The sequence below is a fragment of the Plectrocnemia conspersa genome, unplaced genomic scaffold, assembly GCF_051122295.1.
Source record: "Plectrocnemia conspersa isolate PC_06_02 unplaced genomic scaffold, ASM5112229v1 ptg000012l, whole genome shotgun sequence".
NCBI lineage: Eukaryota > Metazoa > Arthropoda > Insecta > Trichoptera > Polycentropodidae > Plectrocnemia > Plectrocnemia conspersa.
Window position 1 is genome coordinate 14,027,495 of NW_028277176.1, and position 27,757 is coordinate 14,055,251.

Sequence of the window (27,757 nt, forward strand, 5' to 3'; positions counted from 1 at the left end):
TTACCAAATAAATGTATTATTATCATCGTACATTAATGCTTTTACTTTTAAAATGTGATTTCAATAAAATGATGTACAATACATTCAGTATATTTTCTATAGGTATAGTTACTATTATTATATTATAGTTACTATTAAACTTGTTAGCAACCGCACTTTGACGCCTCCCTAAGCTTGCACTCGGGGGCATATGCCCCCCACCCCCTACGCTACGGCCCTGAAGATGACCATGTTTTACGCGATCTAATGCTTTCTCAAAATCTATTAAACAAATATGCAATAAAGAAGTTTACGAACTTTATAGCACCTCTGAAGTAGCGTTTGCATGTAAATGTTTTTTTAGAGGTATAGATTTTTTAAATTAAATAAAACATAACAATCGTGGTAATGGCCATGATATTGGCTTTATTGGAAAGATAATTTTATGCCATTAGTGTTTAAATATGATTTTGGGCATATGAGCACCGCGACTGGCTCGAATAAAGCGTAATCTGGGAGTCCAATTTTCGAGCAGCTTTCGTATATCAGCAATAACGCGGCGAATGTTGGCTTCTAAGTCGTCCATCGTCTATGGTTTATCGGCGTAAGCTAGCGACTTCACATATCATGGAGGCCAATTCACATCGATCAATAAATTGATTGTGTCACGCGCTGTGTGGCATGTTGCGCCGTCTTGTTGAAACCAAAACTTTCCACATTATTGACATTCAATTGGGGAACGAAAAAGTCAGTAATCATGAATCTATAGTGCTCTCCATTGACCGTAACGTTCTGGCCGGTATAATTTTTGAAGAAATATGGACCAGTGATTCCATCAGCCCACAAAACAGTGACTTTTTGTGAATATAATGGCATCTCAATAATGGCATGTAGATTTTCTTTACTCCAAATGCGGCAATTTTGCTTGTTGACCTAGCCATTCAATCATCGCTGAACAAAATATTGTGATGAAAATGTTTTCGGCCCATTTACCGAACGTACGACGCACATGATGGTCAAGCGGCTTCAATGCTTACACGAGCTGAATCTTGTAAGCTCGTAAACCAAGATTTTTCCACAAAATCTTTCATGAAGTGGATGGACTCAGCTCCAATTGCTATGCATGATGGTGAATCGACCCATTCGGATCCTCTTCAATACTACGCTCCACAGCAGAAACAACTTCGGTACGTATTGTACGACGTCTCTGCGGACACGTATTATCAATTAGAGTATGCGTGGTGCGGCGAAAACGATCCACTGTTATTCAAATTATTTGCTCGGATGGTGGTTATGTCGACCGTAAAATGGACGTAGCACACGGTAAGTTTCGCGAACTGAACCATGATTTTCAAAATAAATTTGTACAATTTAAAGCGTCGTTTTGGCGTAAGTCTATTTATGGTGAAATGTAAACCAAACTGAGCACAAATCAGCTGTCAGCTGTCAAATTGCCAGCCGCTAGAAAAAGTGTTGCCAATTCAAAAAACAGACCTTTTAAAAAAACATAAATCCAAATTGCTCCCAACTACATATAACATCATTTTCAGCGAGTGACTCGTTAAGTTGATGTCTGAAATCGTTACATACGTTCGAATTTTTATTTTTTTTTGAAAAGAATAAATGTCGATCGCAACAAGTCGTAGTGTATTATTCCAGAGAAGTACATTTTATGTAAATTACAATTTTTAAGTATATTTTTAATGAATTATATTTTCCATAAGTCATAAAGATAGCATATATATATATAGTTATGATAAAATTAATTTTAAAAAGTTATGATTAATCTAGTATTTTATTTACTTATACAAAAACAATCAAGAAATATATATTTTTATATATAACATCTAACGAAAATTATTATTATGAAAAAAACTCGTTAAAATTAGTAATATACATTATTAGTTCGCTATTCAATATTCTATCCATCACTCTGTTTACAATACGCTCCCGTGACTGACACCAGTTAATTGGGAAACGCCGAGCGAATCGGACGTGCGAACAATTTTCCAGCTTTACACCACTTTGGCACTTTTATATCGCCAAATTACACAGATTAACAATGTTAAAGTTGTACGTGAAAAGAAGCAAGGGAGAGTCTCGTGTCTCTTTTTAATAAAATTGTGTAAGTCTAATACAATATTTGTTAAAATAATTGACCTATATAATAAGCGATTGATCATTAGTCTCGAATCGCCTTAAAATAATTATTACATGTTTTATTTGGCTTAATTAACACTAACGATGTCTAAAATTGGCGTTTGCTTACACCATACGTCGTCGCACATAAACTAGCTAACGTCGGGTTTGTTTAATAAACAAGATCGCAATAAATTTCGCATAGGAATTCATCTAAGAAAACAATACGAGCGTAGCGAGCAGTAAAAACACATTTTCTAAAATAAAAATTACGTAAAATATAATTGATACATTAATTAGATCAGACGTGTTTATAATTCATCGTATGCTTACAATTTCCGCGATAATGATGAATCGCGGTGCTTCCGTAAACATTCGAAATTGTCGCTAAATATCCATTATGCATAATTTCGGCTAGTCAGTCGGATACCGGTAACGAAAATAGCTCGTCCTGGCGATAGCGTGTTAAGTTGTTAATTCAGGCGAGAAATCCTTTGAATGAAAGTTTCCAGTCGCTGCTTCCGTCGCCGCTGATCTGATCTGATTCGATTACACAATTAATTATGTACGTATTAATTATGCGCGTAAACATATAATAATAAATTAATAATTCATTAATGTCTTGTTTTTCCAGACTCTATAGTCGAAAATCAGTATCCATTTTATTTTTATTACGAAAGATTGAAATCAATAATTAAATAAATGATTTTGAAAAAGCTATCCCTTTGAAGCTATACCTTTAACTTCATCACCAATGTGCGACCTTTGGAACTCATTTCAAACATGTCACGTTCACTGAAATGCATAACACATCGTATGTTATTGGTCATTAAATATTTATCTATTAATTTTTATAGATATACAGGTATATGCAATTAAAAATTCATTAAATATTGTTATAACGTGATTTGAATTTGAACTTTGATTTTTAAAATAAAGTTCAAATAAAATACAAATCATCTTAACGTACTAATTATATATGATTACTATACATACTACTGGTTTATAACAATGTGTCACTAATCTGGCCCAACTGATTTTCTGTGATTACTTCTTCTTAGCAACTAGAAAATAACTACAGAAATTAGTTTTATTATGTTTTCAACAAGTAATTGTGACAAATTTAGTCTCACGATCAATGAGTGGTAACGAAATACTATATACCTATAAAGGAAATTATCTTTACTGATCTTATTCTGATAAAACTAAAATATAAACAATCGGGAATACAACCAGTAACGTAATAGAATTAGTCTAAGTGCATAAAGTAATGTAGGATTAAATCACACAAAGACAGACTTCTATTTGTCTGAATTTAATATAGTAACTTCTGTATTTTAAGTAATATGCAGTATTTAATATGATTTTTCATAGAATATGTAAAAATTATCCGATAATATTTTTTTTATACTAGCACTAGATTTGAGTATTTTTATATTAAAAGTGAACACATCTGATTCTAGATATATCTAGTCATATTTTAAAATTAGATTATATCTTTCAATCACTATCTTTGATACAAGATGTTTTCGGCGATAGCTACGAGGAGCTGGAACAATGTATGTGATATGGTGCATAAACTATTAAGTCACAATGGTCAGATTATATAAATAAAAAATAAATTATCAAGTTGTTTAAAAGTGCAAGAAATATGTCTTATATTACTGAATATATAGATTGTGTGTGATTTTGGATGCCACAAAATTATTATATGTTTAAATAAATCAATTGCAATTGTATATATTTATTAAAAAATACTTTATATTTTATTTTAATTTAATTCATTTTATTTAATAAATAATTAAAATTTATATTGGTAGATAAATATGAGTTTTGCGTATTTCAATCTATTTTTGAAATACGCAAAAGGCACTTGCAAAATAGAAATGGTACACTATCAATCGCTAATCCGTTAGCAGGTGATATGTTATCGATTTTTCTACGTGCTTGCCTAAAGCACTTTAGATTACAGTACAAATATAGAAAAGTCCTTATAAATAATTAATGTAATTAGTAATTTAATCCTAAATGATTTCTTTGAACATGGAAATATTATCAACCTTAACAATCAACATAGTATATATCCATCATTGCTATGATATTTAGTCAGAAATTCGCCATGTGCTTGGACGGTTTTATAAGCTAGTATTAATTTTTTTACAATTTGTCTTTTCATCCTAACGATTTAATAAGATACTTACTAATTTAATTTAACTTAATATTTTAATAACAATTTAATAAGATACTTAATAACTTAAGCAAAACTTCAGTGATTCATCAGGACAACTATGAATCAATCATTTTTCTCTTTAATCCTCTAGTCGATCTCTCCGTAATCAATTTATTGTGATGATTTTCTAGTCTTTCCTTGTATTTCCGTCTTGCAATTTTCACTTATTTTTTGACAATTTTTATTTTCAAGTCTTTGTAACTAAGAAAGTTTGGGACATGTTTAAAACGGAGTTGCTTGATGATCCCCAGAATTGAATACTGTAGATCCACATTGGCTTAACCCTTCGTTACTCGCTCTTTTTTACATTTAGTTTATTACGTTTTTTAGTCTCACAGACGCCATGCGAATAACGAGAATAAAGAAACAAGCAACTTATTCTCCACTGTCAGTTGGGAGCTTTTGCCCATCAAATTGTGGAATTATTGCATTATTTAATTGGACAGATGTTTTTTTTCTCATGATAAAATTAAAATACATTATCTGATTGTTCACTTTAAACATACTTACAAGTCGAATAAGTGTAGCTTATTTCAAGAAAACTGAACATATATTTTTGTAAATCAATATCTCAATAACTTGGATTTTTTTGATTTTAAAGGCAACCGCGGATAATAGACATAGCCTTGCAATTTAGCCATTACCGTCTAAAATATTTATATGAAAACATACAATATTTTTTTTAACGTAAATAGCGAAATGAGCCAAGAAACGCGTTTCGAATGAACTGATTTTTATGTGCTATTCTTAGAATGAATGTTAGCAAAGTGAAGATAAATACATCAATTAAATTTTAAAGTTTACCCTTACCTATAAATTTATATACTAATAAAAGTTACATTATACATTATATACACAGAAAAATTAAAGCATTTGGTTAAACAGTTGGTAATGTAATCTCTGTTGGATCTAAGCCACTAAATTACTTCCAGCTCACAAATACCATAAAATGTCAAATACAAATTAATACTTATTTTTTTCAGATTTATACAATGAGCAGAAAACCAGAAGAGAACGAAGAAGAGCTGACGGCCCTTTTGATAGTGACAGTGGTCATTGGCACAGTGTTGATGGCTTCTCTACTCGTGTGCTACGTTTGTGTATTCAGACAATTATGTTGTGAGGGAATCGAAGAGAACAAGCGACGGAGACAAGCGAACGTTCAAAACCCAAGAGACTCTGAAGGTTTTCCGCTGACGGACATGACGCAAGTGTCCAACAATCAACTAGCAGATACTTAATTTATTTTGGAAACATTTATATGATCTATGAAATCAAATAAAACTATAATTTATTGACAATACTTGTATTTTACTTTACCGTTTTATTGACAATATAAATTGATTATTTACCCACAATATCAAAAATATGATCATCATTTGTACAAAAGAATGTTCATTAATCTATTATATACAATTCAACAATATATATATATATATATATATGTATATAAAAAAAATCATTTAAAATATAAAACAATATTTAAGTCTTAATAATCTTGTTCATCCAAAGCTGCGGAGACTAGTGTCCTCAAAGCTTGCGGTTTGCAGTGTTCTTCAAGCCAACCGAAGACGCCTGCGGAAAGCTCAGCAAAATCACCGGTAGAGATGCTTTCAAATGATTCAAATAGTCCTTCCATTATAGATTGGAACTGTAGTAGATACAAATATTATTAGGCCATGAATATGGGAGCTGTGTTTAATGAAATTGTAGAAAATTGTTGGCAATCAATGTATTAACCACTTACGACTTTAAACTTTTCAATATCGGAAAGTGCAGCGCCAGAACCGCGAGGTGGAGGCCTCTGTTGCAACAATTGGGCGTAAGCAGATCGCATTATATTCAAAGCGGCCGCTTCTTTTAATAAACCAGCTCGTTCATTACACGCTCGACGTTGGGCTTGTTGGAGATATTGTATATACTCTATTGATTTTTGTAAAACCTAAAATAATATTACAAAACATATACATCAGTGATATAATATAAAAACAATTATTTACAATATTACATGATACTAACAGTCGCTTTACTCAATTTGTATCCGGAGGCGTCAGTCTGTTGACATGTAGGAACAAGTTCTTGCAACAAATCGTACCCTTTTTTTATAGCATCTCTTCTCTTTTGCTCTGCCTGATTATATCAAAAACGTTAAACAAATACTCCATCAATTGACAAATTAAGTAAATACCTGCGTGTGAGCTTCGCGGCGCCTCTCTTTATAACTCAAAACTGATGATTTGTTATCTCCGCTATCATCTTCATCGTCTAAAATTTACCATTATTTATTTTTCATATTCTCATTTGCGAGTAGTTATATATTTTTCTTACCCGAGTTATGTGGCGAAGAAGTAGGCGTATGTAGCGAACCAGTACTGCTACATCTTGATATAATATGCTCGCGATCCGTGGGACTCGAAGACTCTAATTTCAATTCTACCTGTTCATACTTGAACTCTGCGCGAAAAAAGTAATTTTATTTAAGAATATATATAAAAAAAACAATTGTTTAGGTTTAAAAAACATTTTAAAACGAGCTAAACCTTTGACACCATCGCCGTATGAAGGAGCTTCGGCCATATCTATTAGATTGACATGACAGCTCAAAGTTGACAACTAGTGATGTTCTTAGTGCTCGTTGCCATATGCGTATTTACCGCTGTTACAAAATAAAATACGATAAAATTGTTATTGTTTATTGTTAAAGCGATTGTATTTTCTAAGAAAACAAATCGTAAATTTTACTCTTTATATTAAAATTTTAGAGGGGTAATATTGGATATTATTTTATAAATGTACGTAAATGTTTTATTAAATTATTTATAAAATTTAAATTGAAACAAAACGCAGCGGCAGTAAGAAAAAATATTAAATTATAGGGTCTGCTCTATTCGATTATTGTTTAAACATACTGTGCTGATAATATGATCTCAGCAATGAGTCTCTAGAAAATTCACAAACCACAATAAACAAAGAACAATTACAAACAACTGAATAAATAGAACAAAATTATTTCAATGAAAAGTGTATTCTGTGTGGTTAAATGGCTAAATGCATATAAAGTTTAAACTAACATGGCACAAAAATATGAATATGCATACTGTACGTTAGAAAGATAGAATTAGCTTACTTTACCGCTGTCCTAAAACATATAAATTAATGAAAAATGTAAAAAAACAGCTAACATTAGTAGACATACATATATTAGCATTCGCATCTTGCCTTATGACCGAAAAAAAAGGACAAGAGAAGCCAAAGGGCTATCCCGAACCCTGAATCAGGGTTCCTAGGGAGCACAGGCAGAAGAAGGAACGCCCCCTTCTACGTCACGGACAAAGGAGTATTAGCTCTAGGACAGGTGTCTTCCCTGAAGCAACGTGTAAACGCAATTACCGAAAAAGCGGCAGAAGAAAAGGGAGGTTTTAGTGAGTAAAAATCCTACAAAACCATCAGTCGCTAATTACACGGCCGGTGGCGTCCTTGGAAGGCTTCTCCTCACAAGAGAAAAAAAAGACAGAAATATATTCATATTGCAAAATAATTTTCGACCACATACATCTCCAACTACAATTTACAAATTAAATTTAATTAATTATTCTATTTTACTGCATTTCTCGCCTATTTTAACTATGTTTAATGGATATTTCTTTCCAGGTCATTGAAGAATTTCATGAATATGTATAAGTTAAAATTTTTACTAAAAATAATATAACCAATTCAATTCGTTGTATTGCGTTTAACACCTCGTGTTTTAGTCTACGATTAGAAAGTATTTCAATCATAATCTATCTAAAAAATAAATGATATAAAAGTTATTATCTTTTACGATAATTCAGTTATATTAATTTAGGGTCCAATACTTATATACACCATCCCCTGACACCCTTATTTAGTATCTAGCTGAGCTTTTAAATTTAAGGTTGATCCAATTTCAGTTTCCAAATTAAAACAAAACACAAACTCAAGAATATCATCGGATTTTTTTTATTTATCAAACATTTTATGTATTACATAAATTATGAAAAGTAATATCAATTAAATGGTCCCCTATGGATCTTTTGTAGCAACTGATCTTATTGATGTAATTTTCGATGACTTTTTTATACATTTATATACTTGGCGAATGTTGGTTTTTAGATGCTCCAACGTTTCGAGTTTGACGGCGTAGATACGAATCTTAGCATAACCTCACATAAAAAATCTCACGGCGTTAAATCGCATGATCTGGGCGGCCAGTTGACGTCATCAAAACGCGAAATAATGCGACCCAAGAAATGCGTGCGACACTTTAAATCCGTGTGTTTATTGACAGTTGCAGTTAAAATCCAAATGCAGCTTATCCTAACTTTAAAGTTACTTCTGGATTTATTGTAATCACGCCGAGTTTTACTAAAACTAAATTTGAGTTTCTGATGACGATTTTCTTAACTCGAACCAACAACACAACCTATTTAAAAAAACTATTTTAATTTTTTTCTAATTTTCGTAAATGCCAATTGGAAACCTACTGCGCTGTAAACCATTTCATAATAAATTACATATAACTGCCAGTAATAAAAGTCGTCTTCAAATCTTGTGACGAATGTCTTTACGCGTAGTTTTTTATGAACTAGCAACACCAAAGGAGTTTGACAGTTTAAACGTCAGTTTCTCACTTGACAGTTGGACTTTTTTCCGAATTAAATGAACAATCTTTATACAAGTATAGAACGAAAAACTACTTTTCAGCTATTTAATAATATTATATTGCATTAATTTGCAAACATAATTGCGTAAAATCTATTGTATCATGGAACACGACAATACAAAATAATAAAATGCAATAATGTTATGTTTATTTAATAATCATTAATACAGATTTCGACATCAATCATTTCAATACACAGCATCATCGATGAGTTATATAAACATAATACAATATGTAAATAAATTTACACGTAAAACACAAACAAACTCAAGTATTATAATAACAAATACATTAAATATTGTGTGATGTACGTTTTAATCGACGGCGACACGGATTTCACGCACTGATTGCGGCATAAATCGCCCGTTGACAAACTTGCACATTGCATAACTGGTCGAAAAGCGATTATCTTATTAAATAATTTATTTTAATAAAAAAATCTTTCCTAAACACTGTAAATACCCTCGGAACGTTATGTGCTTAATTACTCCTTTTAAATAATTTATATATAATGGACTGCGAGTCCGTTACAAAAAAACATACATATCTAAAATCAGAACTAAGCGATACATACTAACGAGTGAGCCACGTGTGCCGCTAAAATTTAATCAATAATAACTTCAGGAACATTAAAACGAAAAAACTGTGAATTTTATAAAACTACATTTTTCTTATAATTAATAATTTATGTAAACGATTGTGTTGTGCCAAAATACAAAAGCGATATGTTAATTGTACCCAACATTTGCCAATGAATTTTTTTATAAATATAATCCTTTCGATTATGGTTAAGCAAGGGAGACGGAGGGGGCGACACCTTGTGGTTTTCGAATCCGATAACTCTACGTTAACATATCGTTTTAATTTTTAAAGCTGAACATATTAATTGTACTATTATTCTGCCCCTATAATGACAGTGGACTTAAAAGAACTTTTAAGTACAATTTATAAAAAAATATATATGGCAAGATGACATGTCATAACCAGAGTAAACATTTTTCATATTCATTTTGTTTTAGAATGTAGATGTATGTATACATATAAAAAGTAATTTTAAACAACTTCACACATCAACATACATACGCACGTGTAAGTAAATATATAAATATATACGTACACATATGTATATATACATTCATATTGCAACTATTGAAGCGTGTTATCGATAAAATTTATACACAAAAATATTTGTTTTTATCGTGTATTTTCTTTTATGTTTATAAATCTACAATGATTTTAATGGTAATCGATTGGACACTGCCATTTTTATTATTTTTTACAATCAGTGCAACTTCACTTCTAATAATTGTGAGTGAAATTCTATTGTCTTCAAGTGGCCACACCCAACCTGTTTCATATAATATATGCATACAATACATATTGCAATTGTAAGTAATTATCGTATAAGGCCCTAAAAAGTATTTACAAGACACTCAGTTCTCTACGCGCGTTCACGCGCACAATTCTGCAAATAAAATGAACACATTTATTCCTTTTTTCATTTAAAAAATAATGAACATCTACCAATAAGATTAATAAAAACATTATTTTTTTGTATTCACGTTTATCATTTAGAACTAAACTATCTTGACAAAAAAATGTATATATTTATATATACTTAAGCTAAAATTATATTTAAAAAAAACTTTACTATTGTTTAAACTTAAATCCTATATTCCAAGATTCCCGCTTTATCTTTACACAATCGAAACATACACTGTGCGAATAGGCTGTGTCGGAGAACGAAAACTTAAACTTCTATTACACACACTTTTCGATCTGCTCTGTTATTGATAAACATAAAGAACGCCCCAAAAAGATTATTACACCCTGAAAACCGAAATATTTGAAAGTGAACACGCCAATTGTGCAAATTAAAGTAGACATTCGTTTGAAAATATTTATCTTTGATTTTAATATTAATTATACTTTGTACTGAACGTTCATAAGAAAATCTACATACTTATGCAGAGCATCTAAAAATGAAATAATGGCACCAATCAATATTACAAATGAAGTAAAGCTACGATAAATATGAATGAAATGCCTTATCGGAAATTTAAAAGTAACAAAGGATAATTTAATACACGCATTGATTTTCAGGAGTGTAAAACTTATCAATATGCCAAAAGTATAATTTAAAATTTTATTTAAAAACATATAAATTTTTAGAAACACATTATATAATTATTCATATTAACATAAAAAATTAGAAACGTGTAATATACATAAAATGCCAAAAATTATAACATTTTTATGATACATTATCCAAAATCTAGCACGACATGCATTATGTATATTTTATTTTTAAGATATTTATTCCCCAATTATAAAAACATACACGCTTCAATCATTTTCTTACATAAATTGATGAACATGTATAATTTTTAATTAATAATCATCTCTTCATAATCGATTCTCTGATCCGTTTTTAATCACACACATCAAGATATCTTTTTCAAACGATAAAAAGTCATAATCACAACAATCAAAACCATATATCATAATATAATTTAAGAAAAATAAACACATCGAGTCACAACCCGAAAATCAAACATATAAAGCGTTGAGAGCGCCCGTTTGAAAATTACACATCAGACCGTCAATATTGACCGAATATTTTAAACATTTGTAAAAATATTTTTCATTTTGAAATTATAACGGTAAAAAAAATATTCTCATTCCAACTCTACAGCGGATTATAATAATATTTACATAAATATAATAAATATGGTAGTTTTTAATAAATACCAAATTCGTTTTTCTATATTGATTAATTCTTATAGTCCATTCGCACCGATTCACACGGAAGCAAAAATTAAAACGCGCTGAGGTAACAAGATTCCACCCCAATCTCACGACGTTTCTCACTGTTTCCGGTGTTTACTTAAGCGGTGAAAACGTCTCTTTTTGTGGTCGGGAGGTGACAACGGCGGTTCCGCTGCGCTTCGCTTCGAACAGCCTTCGTCAGACGAGTTCGATTTGCTCTCAGCATTGGTCGATTTGCGAGCCTTCGGAGAGCTGGGAATTTTTCCGGTGGACGTTGAGGCGCCTCTCGTTGAGGAAGATGGAGTTTCTACAACTTGGATCTCTTCGACGATAGGCAGCGGGGGTGGGGCTATAGTGGGCAGAATCACAACTTGAGGGGATGGTGGCCTACCGTTGTTCAACACTGTTGGTAACCGTCCTACGACCATTTCCTCTGGCATGTACTGAAAAATCAATTTATAGTTAAAACACGTAAAATGTGGTTTTAGTAAATTAATGCAGAGAAATAAGCTACTTAGATAAAAATAATTATTAGACAAAAATGTATGTAATGTACTGCATAAACCGAGGCTTCAAAAATGACAATGATTAAATAACCGGATTGTATTCATAAGTAACTAGCAAAAGGTCCTAAGCAGAGTTGAAAACAAAAGATTCTTAAGCTTAAAACATTTTGCAAAGGCCGTGCTTATTATAGATACTAAGTTGCATATGTTTGCTTTTGTTTTACCAAAATAATATTAGACATTAACACATAAAACATATATTAGACTTATAACCTGTTCCAGGTTGAATTGCTGCATGATACTCGGAACGCCGCATTCTGAACAAAGAGTTGCAGGAGTAGCAGCTGGCGATTTTGAGCGCCAATATTGCAACTCGGTACGGCATTTATTCAACTCTTGTAGTATCGTCTGAAATTTGCGTAGGGTCTCCTCGTTTTTCTTATCGTGTTCGTCCAACCGAGATGCATATTCGATCGTCTGCTTCTGCTGATCGGCCAGAAGCCTTTGATGTTCGGCTATTTGCTTTTGTTGCCAAGCCGCTTTCCGTTTGCAGCTTCGTAAATCGCTGCGCAAAGCGGACAGCTGATTGTTATACCTGAAGCGATTAAAAATTGTTATATATTTTATTCCACGATCTGAGCGCGAACATCGAGCATTACCTCTTCATGCCTTGCTTGATTCTATGAATCCTCTTACGCAGTACCATATTGCTCTGAGGCGGCGGCGGAGAAGGAGGAAAGTAATCCTCTTCGTACCTCATTAAAGCACCCGTTTCCTCAGAATTTACATTAGCCTCGTTGGATCCGGATGGCGGTGGAGAATCCATACAAAGATACGATTTATTTCCATCGGCCGCTAGAATTTTTAGATTTAGCTTATTAACGATAATGTATTTTATGATATGATAAGATAATATAAATCATCATCGATTCTTAATCATTAATGATGTTTTCATTTTCCGAATGAAGCCCATAATGAAAAAGAAAAAAAACAAAATACAATGATGCCATTATGAATAGATTTTAATATAATTTTATAAATCTGAAGTATTGATATACAGGATAAAATTAGAAACAGCAATTATATTATTAACCCTTTCCGGTCCACAAAAAAAAATTTAATTTTCTACCAGGTCCACAAAGGATTTACAGAATTACAAAGTAAAACAATACATCTAGTTTTTTTTTAATAAAACTATATTTATGTTTACAATTTTTTTTTTTTTGAAGGTATAGGATAATGCTCTAATTATTACATTTTATACACATCCAAAGTATGATATCGGTGAAAACATTCACCGATGCAAAGGCCGGGCTTTCTCTTACAAGTTACACAAATATATCGCGTTTCTTTCCTACTCCCAGGAATTTTTCTGTTGGAGCATACCAGGCAATCTTTATGCTTCCCTTGAGGGTTGAGGTATAAGAAATGACCCTTTTTATCCAGTCTTTGCTCCCTATCGCCTAACTATAAAAACAGGAAGTAATAATCTTGATCGAAATTCGGAATCGTTATCACTGCTGCTCAAGACTCTGTAGACTCGTGGTATTGTACGACTATTTATTTCTTTATTAGAATTAGAACTCCAAGCACTCGGGGGAACAGATGGTCCAGGATCAGTTATAGATAATCTTCTTCATCAGTTTTGTTTGTTTTATTACACCAGAAACGTCTTAATTTTCACTTTCAACAAATAGTTCAGTCACTTCACTTCATTCATATATTCTTCATCATTTCTTTCAAACTCGTTGTTATCGCGGTTTTTTTTTTGTAATTCTAGGCATTTTTGAGGGGTTCGAATTATTAGAATAATAGTACAATTATAAGTATCGGTAATAATAATTATTAAACTGTTTTCACGTGCATGGGTCGAGCGTAACTGATCCGAGTGAGTGACGCGTACCAATCTAGCCACTAAAACAAACCTTTTGTATCTTCAGGTAGAAAGTTATACATTCAAATGCTCATAAAAACCATTGAATCCTCATCCCAGTATACCGTTACACTAAATACATACAGTATTTTGACAATAAACTGATGAAGAAAAAAATGTCGAATGACATTCGACATAGGACTCATTGGAATAAAGTCGATGTCGAATGACATTCGACATAGGACCGGAAAGGGTTAAATATAGCTTTAATTACACATAGTCAACAAATTCAGATAAGCAATTATAATGAAAGCAAAAACTTACGCGAAAATGTTCCAGTAAGATCGAAAAATTCTGTTCCAAAATAAGTTATCTCGGGTAAATTGGGCTCCATGTGCTCCTTGAAGAATTCCATGGCCATTGTACTCAAATCGAAGAGCTCGTCCGTTAACTTGAAAGGTCTCGCTAATTTCGTCGTCACCTTTAGATAATCCAGAATGCTGTTGACTTCATCCAAGATCTTAAAAATAATAAAAACATATCAATCGATCGGTCTCTAATTGTTAAAATACATAAAGTCAAACTGCGCACTTCTCCTGGGAAAAAGCAGCAATATTTTCTTTCAATATGCTTGCCGAAGGTCATCTGAAGAAGAGACAGCCGCATGTGCACGGTTTCGATGACGTCGAACTCGCAAGCGAGAGAGTGATTGCGGCGCGCCGACTCCCGCCGCGGCATCTTCGACTTGATCGCTTGAAACTCGTTGAACGTTTGCGATACTAACCGCTGGAAGGACGAATTCAAATACGACCCGCAAATGTTGTTCATCTGTCGACAAACCTGAAAGATTGGAGTCGATTAACAGCACATCAATAGATCGTTAGCAATCACTTGCTTTTTTAATTGATAATTTATTAGCAGTCAATTACACCATTTAAAACATACACGAAATTTCCATTAATAGTACATTAATAATTATTTTTATTTATTAACGAATTTGGCATCATGAAATATTTTATCCATTCTTGATCACCATTGTGATTGTTAAAATGACTCGAAAATAGTACTAGTATGCCTGCATAATAATTGAATAATTACTGTTGCGAAATGCAGAATTTATCCTTCAGTATGCTTGTATTTATACACATAATATAACGTTATCTTTATTTAACCCATTTTTTTGTTTGAGCAATCCAATCGAAACAATAATGTTAAATACTGCAACGATGCAATAAAATATATTTACTCAATAAATAATACCGTACAAAAATATATTAATGGTTTGTTTGTTAAGTAACACTAGATTTTATTTTTTTAAATTTACGACAAAATAAGTCTTTAACTTAACACTTCCGCTTCGTAAAATTCTAAAAATCATGATTAATTTTATTTTAATGATCGACTATAACCAATTATGATAAGCTATAAACATATATTAAATTCATTAACGGTTGAGTTTTAAATTATAATTATGAATTTTTAAGTAGAAAAATCAATTTACGTATGCTAGTAAATGAACCATTTGATTATGGTCTGAAAAATTTCATGCTGGCAAAAATATCATTGAATCATGTTTATGTTAATATAATTTTAACTTTCACTTATCAAAATCTCTAAAATGAGATACAAAGAAACCCCATTCAAATTTGAGTATTAACATGTTTTGTGTCATGCCAGTTACATGTCCCTGGCAAAAAACTTTATTATGTTACTGAGCACCGAGATGCATAAGAGAACATTGTCAAAATAGGTTTTAATTTGAAAAAAATTGAAATCAAATAGGAAAGTAAGACTTCATAAAATCAAGGGTTTTCAATGTTGTAAATGGGAGAGGTAGTTGAAAAATAAAATAAAACAATAGTTCATAAAAGAATAAAACGGCAATGCCAATAAATGATTCACTATCTCCGCTTTCAGAAAAATCTTCCATAGACATATTCTAAATTGATGTAACTGCTTGCCATATTTATTTGGGATAGAACTAAATAAAAAAAAGGGAGCTACTGATCAATATAAGTTTTGTCACAACACGAACCTGCACTTGAGCTCTAAATAAAGAAATATCTCCAAACAGTATGTGTCAATCGAAATAACAATAGGATATAATAGATTTTTAAATCATTATATATTTAATTGTGATCCACTGAAAATATTTATGGAAGGGATTTTCTATGACCTATCCAATTTGAGAATGAATTTTATTGGTTAATAAAAATTGGACGCCGTTTAGTTTTTGAGAGTAAAAATACAGATTTATGACTACAACCAGGATAATAAAAAAATAAGTCAAGTGTCATATAAACAATATGTCCAACTTAGTCATTTTATGAATGTTAAAAAAATAAGAGTTGATCTATTTATATATTGTGTAACAACGGTTGATTTATATTTATTGATTTATTACTATACGCTTCTAGCAACTGGATTAGTTCTAGATGCTTGTTCTTACAAAACTAATTAGTCAGGGATGATAAACTATCGAAAACTGCGGGGGTGCAGGATATACTACATGGAACATTACATTTCTTTGTCTCAGGAAATGTTTTTATTGTTTATTTAGTATTGCTGTTTGTTTTTTGATGTTAAGTTTGTGAGTGACAATTGACTTATTCATTGCAATAATTTAAAAGAAAGAATCAGACAACTTAAAATAAAAAAAAGTAAGAAATACTACACGCCTTTGTTTCTGCTGTTTCGACGAATTGAAATATCTACGGATATTAGCAAACATTCAGTCATTTTTTGTGGTTCTTTGTTTATTATCCGATTGTAAATGTATACATTGTTATATATTACTTTATTAAATTTAAAATTAATTGTTTTTTTGTGTTATCATATTTTATCGTAGTATATTATATGTTTTATTGTTGTGTATTTCAATTTATGCATATTACAGTTTTTTTATTACAATTGTTGAATACACATATAAGGTGTTTGGAATTTTCGTGTACACAGTTTTCGTTTCAGTATTTACATATTCGTAAAATGTTGCATTTGAAATTATTTTGTTATTATTTATTACACGATTGGGTATTGAAACTCTTCGCGATTCACGTATAAGATAAAGCATCTGGTATATGATATTGCAAGTTAATCTGAAAGCGCAGTATTACCTTATTTAGTGATGCACTAAATAAGGTTCTATATTAGTATAAAAAAAATAAACCATTATTTATCCATCCTATATACATAATTTACTATTAAATTTGTTTAATGCCGCAATGGATATTTTAATAAAACTTGGGAAATTTTTGGGAAAAATATATTGGTTTATTTCAGTTAGCTACATGTTCAAACATGTGCGTTAATTTGGAACAAATTACAATTTTTAGAGAAATCAATTTCTACAAATGTGGACATTGAATAACTTTAACCAACCATTAGAATTTTAGGAGTAAAATAAATATATTATACATATAGTTTTAGGAGCTCCAGCAACAAAAGTTAGTGTTGAAAGTTTATTCTACGAGACAATAGAATTAGTTTAAATGAACTGTGAATATACAAAATTTTTGAAAATGTAGTATGTTTATTAGAAAAGAAGGAATAAAATTTTAATACAAATAAAAACATTTAAAAATGAATCACTCGGAGTTGAACCAAAAACGAAATTGTAAAATATTGAATTTAAAGCGGTTTTACGAGAGTTCAAAATATGACATCTTCATAAAAGTGGTATAGTGTTAACCGCTGTAAGTAATATACCTAATCAGCCTCTGTGTGTGGAAAACTTCTGAAAACAATACAATTACAAAAACTCGACCAAGATGTTGCCATATCTGAACAATACTTGTATATCCGTTGAGAATAGAACGATGGTTTCAAAAATTTTGCTCTGGGATTGAGAGATCGACGACGGAGTAAATCTTAGGCTTCTTCAGTTGACAATGAACAACTGAAAGCAATAGTTGAATAAAATTGAGAAGCTCTGGACCGCTTAGAAAAGCTTAACAAAGTGTGAGAAAATGGCTCCTTTGTCAGACAAACTTGTTAATGGCAAAAAATTGATGAGGGTAAAAGAAAAAGTAAAAGCATGCTGAGATATCTTAATATATATATATATATATATATATATATATATATATATATATATATATATATATATATATATATATATATATATATATATATATATATATAAATTAAGATCTGTGTTTACAAATAAATAAATTGTAATTAGCGAAGGTCAAATCGAAGGGGTAAGAGTCGCCAACGCCCAAACACTGCACCCTACGATCTGGACATTCAGAATACTATGCTTATATTCACCATCCGCATGTGGGCGACGGTCTTGTGCTTGAGATACCCGAAGATCTTCTCGAAAATCTCCGCGGGCAGGTCGAGCAGCACGGTGGCGAAGGCGGGGGGCGGGGGCGGCGGGGAAGCGCCGTGACGGGAGACGCGGCCCTCCGAGTGCTCGGCCGACGTCGACGGGGGCGCCGTGGAGCCCCCGCCGACTATGCTCATCTGCCGAGTGGACACCATGGACACCGCGGAAGCGACGCCCGTCTCTGCCCGCGCCCGCCGTGCGAATCGCCGTCCGCCGCTCGCGTCTGCCGTTTACGCGGACGAGTCCAGCCAGCGAGCGCCAGTCGACCAGTACTGGAGACGCGAGCGACTTTCACCGATCTACCGCTCGAACCCCGACGCCATTTCGAATTAATCAAAAACACCACATAATCCCCCCCCCTCCACCCCAAATCAAATTCAGAATAAAATAAATAATCGAATATATATTTTTTATTTTAATAATCGTCATATAAATTACGGCTCTAAATATTGACTATGGCCGATTTTTTCGCGATTTATTTCTTTTTATTCCTCGCCGCTTTGCAATGGTGATGATGGCACCACTGCAATATTTATATATTGTGGGGATGGATACGATTGCCACTCCTGGAGCAACTACCACCCAACTACCCTTGAATTTTATTTAAATCAAAATACCCTCCCTCCTGGAAAAAGCTCAAATAACGTCCCTGTTTTCCCTAAAAGAAAATCTAAGAAAAGAGTTAAAATATTTTTTAAATATATCATTTCAGTGAAATCATATTGAAATACATTTTCACCGGTGAATATATATTTTTGCTAGTTAAAATAAATTTATCAAAATAGGCTATGAAACGCAATTTGACAGTTGCGAAACGTTCATTTTTTGTTCAAACCCAAATCTAACCCAATGAAGGTTCTAAAACTAATTATAATATTCCATTCGTCCATTCAAGTATCGTAATTCCAAATAATATTTCAAGTAATTTCAATATTAGCAGTTCGACATTTTGATTCTTAAAATTCACAAGTAAATTAATTTTAAAAAACTACACAAATAGTAAAAAAATGTTTGTAATTTACGATATCAAAGTCATACATTTACGAACTATATATTACATAACGACTAAGGAATTATTTACATTTATAAATATGAATCAATTTAATTTTCGGTAAAAATATTGCTAATTTTAAAAAGGGACTCGACATAAAAAGTTTCCGAATCGCTGCTAACAGTCAACGTATGTTGAAATTTTAAACGCCTATTATTTCCAAAACATGGACTGTCAGAGTAAAACACATAATAGAACATGTGGATCTTAATGGTTCGTATCTTTTTTGTATATTTTCTTGATTTATTGGGACGAAGACAAACGTAAGGAAGGATTTATAGAAACACATTCAAGTTGTTCTGCCCCTTGTTTATTTTACACAAAGGGTTCCAAGGGTCCTGAAAAATTGACGACGGAGTTTTGGTGTAGCGCGAGGCCGACTCTGTTTAGATATATGAATTTTTAAAAATACACGAAGTTTAAGACCTTAACTTTATTTAAATTACATTAACGTCTGTATGTATTAAATTTTGCGTTCCCATTACGACGGCGACGACACGATTTTATTGCTTCTGAGAAATGATAATTGTTTTTGCGCCTTCTATTGATCAAAATTCAGTTTAGATATGCTTTATTCTCATTTATTGTTATGCATAACATTGTTATAAAAAATCTTAATATGAACGCTACGTAACCGAGCGTATACTTATTTTTTATAAAAAAATATGAACTATACCAATAAATTCCATCTCACGTAAATTGTTCTAGCTCTTCCTAGCTATCTCCGAAAATGCCCGGTAAGTTTGTTGAGATACTGGATAACTCGAGTAAGAGGAGTCCTGGCCGCGACGATCAATAATAAGGGACACAACTTCAACTCTTTGGCCGCAGCTAAAAATCATCAATTTGATATGGTGTTAAATTCGAATTTTTACACACTCAAAACATTTTAAAAAATCAAATTTATGCAAAAACGTTCAATCGGGTCTATACGTTATACAGAAATCACAGTCAGTGTTTATCTATTTTATCAATATTCATAAATAAGAAAAAGATAGTAATTTTAAGTTGCATAATTTATATTGCAAGCTATTAAAATAAAATAATTGCTATAATTTATTGTTATTATAGTGAAAGTTATTTAATATTATTATCTTATAAATATATAATTGTTTTTCTTTATAATGAAATATAAAGAAAAACAATTATAATAATAGAAAATATTTAATTCTTATCATTGTGAAAATATACAGATTAATATTTTTTTATAAGAGGCATACATAAAAAAAAGCATAAATAAAGACATGGAGTATAAAATCGAAATATAAAATACATAAATGCACAACTACTGCTTTCCTTAATATGCATTTTTTTAGAAGCAATATTTCCAGTTTTCAATGGTGAAAAATTCAATAGTCATTTCTAATTTTATACAAAGTACAATAGGGGCATATTGAATCACTAGTGCTAAATGAAATATAGCCGCTTATTATTTTAAATGATATTAACCCCTCTCCATACATAAACTTCTGAACTATACCAGAACAACAATAAATCAAAATGTAAAAACATTTTAATTTCGAAAAATATTATAGTTTTATTCAAGAGTTTTGACATTGTATGTTGTGAAAAGACAGTGCATCAATAGCGATCGACCAGTCGACCGCGAAGCTTTTTATAGTTGCCCTCGTTTTAGTAGAAGATAAGTCGTATCTCGTGCTAAAACGTTTGTCTAATCAAAATTACGGTATAAATCGAAAAATAATAATGAAGAAGCGTAAAATTTAACCGTTACATAATCTAGAATATAATTTATTGCACATTTATATAAATCAGCATTAAATATGTATGGTGATTCCACTACTAGAAGATCGCCATCAATAATTTCAGTAGCAACTTTCTCGCAAAAGTACTAACGCGGCGCCCCACACATAACTTTGCTAAAAAATTGCGTTCAGTTCCAAGGAAAATTTATTTTATTAATCTTAGTTTAATGATTTATTGTAACGCCTAAAATATTACGTCTGTGTATTTAATGATTAAATTAAAATTTATAATGAAAGTGTTTCGTAATTTGATAAATAAAACATATATATAATATTATTTTTGATTAAGAAAATTTCACAATAAATATTTTGCTCTTAAATTTACTGTGCCGATTAAATGGCCCAAATAAACAAAATAAATTGCTGTTATTTTCTTTATTTGTTCCCTGTTCTTTAAGATTTGGCAGAATTAAGCGGTTGCTCTGATTAATCGGAATTGAGGGTATTTGCCAACAGTGCTGTTTACTATGCATATTTATGGTATAAGCTAAAACGCAGACTCACTCTAGACAAAAAAAAGATTTCTCAGTACAATCTTTGAGTGTATGGTGAATCTTCCTGCAATATTAGCATCGTTTTACTTTTATCTTGACATGATCTTTTTGCAAAATTTTGGAATAGGCAGTGATAAAGAAGAATTAATTAATCTATCAATGAAAGCTAGACTAAAATCGAACAATGTTATTTTTTGTTGGTATTTGATAATACGCTTAATAATATAGTCTGAAATATACGAATCTATTTATTGTATAAGTGAAGAATTCTTCGTTCATATAAATTTGGTCTCTAAGACTTTTAAGCAGTTGCAAACTTTTTTTGAATATCTGTTTATACACAATGTATTGAAATATACCTTTAAAATTCCACAAGGTACTATCCGCAAGAATCAAGTAGATTTATGTGTATTATTTGTTATATAATGTTTCAAAAGTATTTTTTTTTAATGCTTGTTTAAGAAGTTAACCAAAATTTTGTAAAATACAAGAACAGTATTGTAAACCCAAAAACTTTTATCATTTATAATAAATTTGAATAACACACAAACATATTGACTCAGGGTGATTGTTGGAAACTCCTGATGATAATTGAAAAAGCTGCATTAAAAAATATCTAAGAACAAAACAAAAAAAATCAAGCCGCTCAATGAAATATTTTCATAGCAAACTTTCACAAACCTAAAATAAAGAGACATTGGATTCAAATAAATTTCAGCGAAAGCCTGTCGAGTATCATATTTCGATATTTACAGATAATAAATATTCATCCCACTGAATAAAATAAACCATTTAATTCAAAATTCTGCACTTGCAATTTCGCAAAATTACATACACGATTTTATTTCAAATCAAATGCTGTGATACTTACTACTTCTGGTATATCTTTAAAACACATTTAATAATATACATATTTATATGATTTAACGTTATGCGTTGATTATTAAATTGCGTTGCTTTTCTTTATTTTGTTATAGATTACAAAACAAAAAGAATTAATCAAACAAACGATTTTTTTATCAACAATTGGCAAAATTTCATAAACGAATTATATTTGTTAAAAAGAGATCAAAACATGTGATATTAAAAAGGGTCTGTATTTACCAATCTTTTTATTAAAAAAATGTTTGTCTTACCAAAATAGCAATTTAATGATATAGAAAAATATATTATTAATATTAGGAGTTTATGACTATTTCTGTTAATTTATATCTGTTCATATGTATATATTACATGTATAATATAAATTAACTGAATTAATATAGTAATATTGAATTTATATATAAGGAAATAATAAAAAGTTGTACTCAACTTTTAATCATTAATGTTGTAAACTACTATTCACGAGCTGATTACTGATAATATGGTAGTACATGGTCATGTTATAAAATGACAATAATAAAAAACTTGAAAAGATAATATAATATATAATGTTAATACTAAATTCAAAAACCATTTTCAATTATGAAGTTTTATTTTTTGTATAATACCACTTCAAAATCATCAAAATAAAAATATATCATAAAGCAGCAAATTAAAAATTATTACATTTGGAGGATATTATTCTCAATATATTAAACATTTGTCAAATAAACTATAATTTGAATTATCACACTAAATACATTTTTATATATGTACATATAACGTGAAAATAAATTTAGATTACATACATACAGTACATAAAAAGCTGACATATCATACATTAATAAAATGTACTAAATATTAATAATACTTAAACGTACGCTTGTTTCTGTGCCACGTACTAGTACAATATTGTCTATTATTATCCACTCGTTAAATGATGGGAATGTAAAGCATATTACATTGTGGACAGACTATCGAATATTTTAGAATTGATAAAAAGTAATAAATTGTATTGTGCGAAAGTGGAAGGTATAAAGAGCGAGTGGATAATATTTTATTTACTAACAAAATATTTTCTTATTGCAGTTCGTCCTCGTCGAGATTATTTATCAATATACCTTTAAAAATGTGCACATTTGTAAAATTATCAATAATTGCATCGGTTTGTTTTGTACATTTATCGAAAAATATAAAACAGAAAAATTGCACTTAGGTCTTGTTCGATTCGATTGCTTTTTTGGTTTCTTCGTTCGTAGATTGCTGAGGTATAGACATGATCGTCGGAGTCGGCACGATTACCGAAGTTGGAGAGGCGGCTATCGAACTATGACTAGAATTCCTAGAATGCGAAGAGTCCATGCTCTCCGGCAATTTTACGCCTTCGCCGACTGGGGTCTGCACCATGGCAGGCGGTGGGGCTTTCGACACTCCGTGGGGAATTGTACCACTCGGAATTTGCATGTGATACCTACGATTTTAAACCATTGATTAAATATGTTTAAAATATTAATAAAATAAATAAACACAAACTTGTAGATGTTTTCGGTAGATTCTAAAGTTCCTTGACGAAGATTCAATGTACGTCCTCGAACTCCGGCAGTTGGCGGCGGACTCCACCAATCGACTACTCGGCCAACAACGGGAACGTGTCTCAGTAACCCTTCTTGCCATAACCTCTCAGTTGTCTCGCGCTGCAAATCGGCCGTTGCGGCTTCGATGCCTTTCTTGACGATCTCGGTCATAGATTCTAAGACTTTAGAGTTTTCTTCAAACTCTTTACCGACGCAAACGACTAAATTCAATAGCTCTTCGACGTCAGTATCGGCAGTCACCATTCCAAATCTAAAATAATCAAATAATGTAATATAAAATAATTATTATCTATAAGTTTTGAACATGTATTATTACCTAACGCAAACCAATCCATCTATTCCTTCGCCCAAAGAGAATGCTGCATCTGTGGCTCGTAAGTTTTCGACCAAAGACATGTTCAACGAGTTAAGCTCTTCTTTAGCTTGATCCGTTAACAATTCTTCCCAACCGTCCGGAACATATCGGACTCCACCTAAACCTATATTTAACGTCGTTTAGACATAGTCAAATAATTTTATATCTGCGTAAAAATACTGCTTAGAGGATCCACTATTTTACCTGCCCATCCCGGCATTTCGACAAGCCTCAAAGTGGAACTTTCTTTGACGAGCTTCAAGAAAGTTTCTTTATGCACAACGGTCGCCATCAAAATATCGAGCTGCTGTTCCAAGCAAAGAGAGAATGCTTCCAGTTTTTCCGTCAATGCTGTTTCATCGTCAAGTTGCCACTTTTCATCGGGATTTTCCAAAGGACAATAGCGTAAAACTACGCCATACGTTTCAGACTCGCAAATTTCAATCGTAATCTACGCAATATAAAAACAAATATAACTATTTACATATGATAATCAATTTATTAAAACAAATATTACTTGATCCGTGTCTCTTTGTAATATCTGACCGAGCCATGAGTTTAATCTGTCGTAATAAGGAGGCACTCTTCCCAAAGTTGTGCCTTTGGGAACTTGAGGAATAAATTGAAACACGACACATGATACTGCAACTTCGAATATTAACTGAAACAAAATAATCAATGTATTTGAGTGGAATAGTATTGATAATATATTTGTATACCCGAATACGTACCGCAGTGTGTAACGGTTTAGTTGTGAGGTCTGATAAACTATAAGTGCCTCCCTCTCCACCTGGTTGTTTGCTCTACATCGATTTGAAAAGATATCAGTATTTTTTTATGACTCGAGATAATTTTATTTTATATTATATGGTTTTATAAATATAATATTGTACATACTAGAATACGAAGGCAAGGCATTTTTGCTACTTCTGCCCAAACTAAAGCGCAGCTTTGGAATGCGGCAGTGAGCCTTGCAACGAAAGCCGTACGACCGGAAGCTCTCAAAGCCGTCCATAAGGGCAATGAAGTGAGACGTCTTGCTGAATGATCCGATGTCAAGCCCGCTAATAAAGGCAAGGCGCTTTCACGTCCACGTCCTCCAGCAGCCGATTCTAATAATCTATAAAGAGTCTATTGACAAAAGTTCAGAAAAATATTGTTTTTTTTTATTATATTATATAATCAAAGCTGGAACATTATTATAATATAAAAGGATACAACACTAGGTAGTCCAGGTATTCCTAACCAAGTGCCGATCGGAAGAGTGATTGAATCAGATATTCGCGGAGGCTAGAAATGAAAGCGTTAGCGGTAGCATAAAATATACATATAATTTATGCATATATGATAATAGTTAATTACAATAGTCGTGTTTCCGTGAGTTATCGCCAACGCTGCCAATGTATGCCCTCTTAAATGAAGCCAACAATCGTGAAGGCGGCACAAATCATGCAATCTTGAAATGTTATCAGAATGACCAGCTATTGTAGTGCCCGCATCGGCTAATACCATTAATGGTACTCTGTTTGCCGCTATATCTTCAGCGATCAAACGCTGAATAGCGGAGACATCCATGGTTTGATTTGAACCTTCAAGAATTAAAAATAAACTAATTAACTAGATGTAACCAAAGAAATTGACATCATCACCAAAGTGTAATGCACCACTTGGAATCATTTAATGATTTTCTAAGAAAATAAATGTGTACACTGACCGAAGACAGTGTTGACTGGAACGGGCCTTATGCAAGCGAGCGGTAATCCTAATTGCCTGCATAGATGTTGAACTACACCTAACGGACTGGCTACAGAGCTATAAATACATGGTAATTGATTCAATAATGCACCACCTAAAAACAAAAACAAAAACAAATTTAATATTTACAAAACACATCAATATGCAAACAGTCGTTACCTCCTTCTTCTAAATACCGAGGATATTTATAATGCAGCATTAATCTTGTGACTTTCACTAAGCCTTCTAATTGATCGTGGTGATAACACGCATTACAATCTATGAACCTGAAATTGGTTTGTATACAAAATTATCATATCTACATAATCAGCGATTAACGCTATCCACTTATACGGTACCTGAACAGATGACTGAGCCATCTCGTCGTGTCAGAGTTGATGCAAGCGCTGACTTTTTGCAATTGTGACCTTTCCAAGCTTCCTGCGTATGCCGCAATGCCGTGCGATATGATAGACGCTTTGGCTATGTGATTCAGCGGCGCGAGAGGCCATCCTCCGTCGTCTACGGTGTCGTTTTTATGAATGAGATCTTCGAAGGAATGTATGATATCGTTTAGCTTCGTTTCTTCCGGGGAAAGAAACCCGGCGCTCTGTTTGCGCAGCGCCTCCTCGCTCCGTTCTCCACCGCCGACGCCCGCTTCTAATCTCTCTATGACTTCAGAAACTTGAAACTCGACTTCCGCTAGCGTCCTCGGATCCTATCGATGAAATGTTATTTAGTAGGGCTGCGCCGGGGGGTTAATGCGCAATTAAAAATATATTCAATCGAAAATATCACCTCTTCTACGCCGACGATCGAAGTTTCGTCGATCAGAGCGATGTTTTTGTCGATCGGAACGAGCACCGCTTCGGCCATCGTGGCAAAACTTACCGGCCCACAAACGTCACTGCGTTTGACACATTATCGTTCTTTATTTGATCTTAACAGCTTTATTTACGACTATATGCAAAAAATAGTCATTTAAAATAAACTCATTAAATATATAAGGATTACAATACAATAATTACAAGCTGATTTAATTCAAAATAAGAAGTCTATGGCGAAGTCCACATTTAATTCGGTCACTTTCTTCTATAGCCAAATGATCTTTACCATCACATTTTGCCTCAGTCGTAAGTGAAGATGATCTGCTTGTTCCTGGGTTACTACGAAGCTTATTTGTTTCTAAAATAGCTGTTGCAATTCGCTTTCTTCAAGTCAACAGATTCATCGTCTTATCGTTATCTCTGGAAAGCAACCAAGCATTTTAAACTGGCATATCAATGCATTGTAAAATAAAAGGTATGTAGCGCTTATTCCCACGGACACTAATTCTATACAATCATAGGATCTGGTCTGATAGATTTACCCCTTACATATTTTAATTGTAT

General features: G+C 32.1%; 3 protein-coding genes and 1 long non-coding RNA gene across 4 annotated transcripts; 1 reads left to right on the top strand and 3 right to left on the bottom strand.

The window, feature by feature from the left end:
- Positions 1-1,943: 1,943 nt before the first annotated feature.
- LOC148228309 (uncharacterized) lies at positions 1,944-5,649 on the top strand. Its single transcript, XR_015811597.1, has 2 exons — positions 1,944-2,104; positions 5,332-5,649. It is a non-coding gene; the product is annotated as an uncharacterized LOC148228309 (long non-coding RNA).
- Positions 5,639-6,998, bottom strand: bigmax (helix-loop-helix-leucine zipper transcription factor bigmax). Its single transcript, XM_088199582.1, has 6 exons — positions 6,889-6,998; positions 6,677-6,802; positions 6,537-6,613; positions 6,368-6,478; positions 6,096-6,290; positions 5,639-5,999 (listed from the first exon to the last, which is right to left on the bottom strand). Exons 1-6 carry the CDS (start codon positions 6,923-6,925, stop codon positions 5,838-5,840), a joined length of 708 nt encoding a protein of 235 aa, XP_088055708.1. The 5' UTR covers positions 6,926-6,998; the 3' UTR covers positions 5,639-5,837.
- Positions 6,999-9,163: 2,165 nt separating this feature from the next.
- Positions 9,164-18,715, bottom strand: dmpd (F-box protein dampened). The gene is made up of 6 exons (XM_088199963.1): positions 18,450-18,715; positions 14,772-15,020; positions 14,505-14,700; positions 12,967-13,162; positions 12,581-12,902; positions 9,164-12,244 (listed from the first exon to the last, which is right to left on the bottom strand). Exons 1-6 carry the CDS (start codon positions 18,663-18,665, stop codon positions 11,900-11,902), a joined length of 1,524 nt encoding a protein of 507 aa, XP_088056089.1. The 5' UTR covers positions 18,666-18,715; the 3' UTR covers positions 9,164-11,899.
- Positions 18,716-23,276: 4,561 nt separating this feature from the next.
- On the bottom strand, positions 23,277-27,303 carry LOC148228312 (putative pyridoxal-dependent decarboxylase domain-containing protein 2). The gene is made up of 13 exons (XM_088199537.1): positions 27,165-27,303; positions 26,726-27,084; positions 26,547-26,653; positions 26,347-26,481; positions 25,995-26,221; positions 25,851-25,922; positions 25,530-25,763; positions 25,364-25,435; positions 25,150-25,293; positions 24,837-25,083; positions 24,594-24,756; positions 24,216-24,527; positions 23,277-24,153 (listed from the first exon to the last, which is right to left on the bottom strand). Exons 1-13 carry the CDS (start codon positions 27,240-27,242, stop codon positions 23,895-23,897), a joined length of 2,409 nt encoding a protein of 802 aa, XP_088055663.1. The 5' UTR covers positions 27,243-27,303; the 3' UTR covers positions 23,277-23,894.
- Positions 27,304-27,757: the final 454 nt, after the last annotated feature.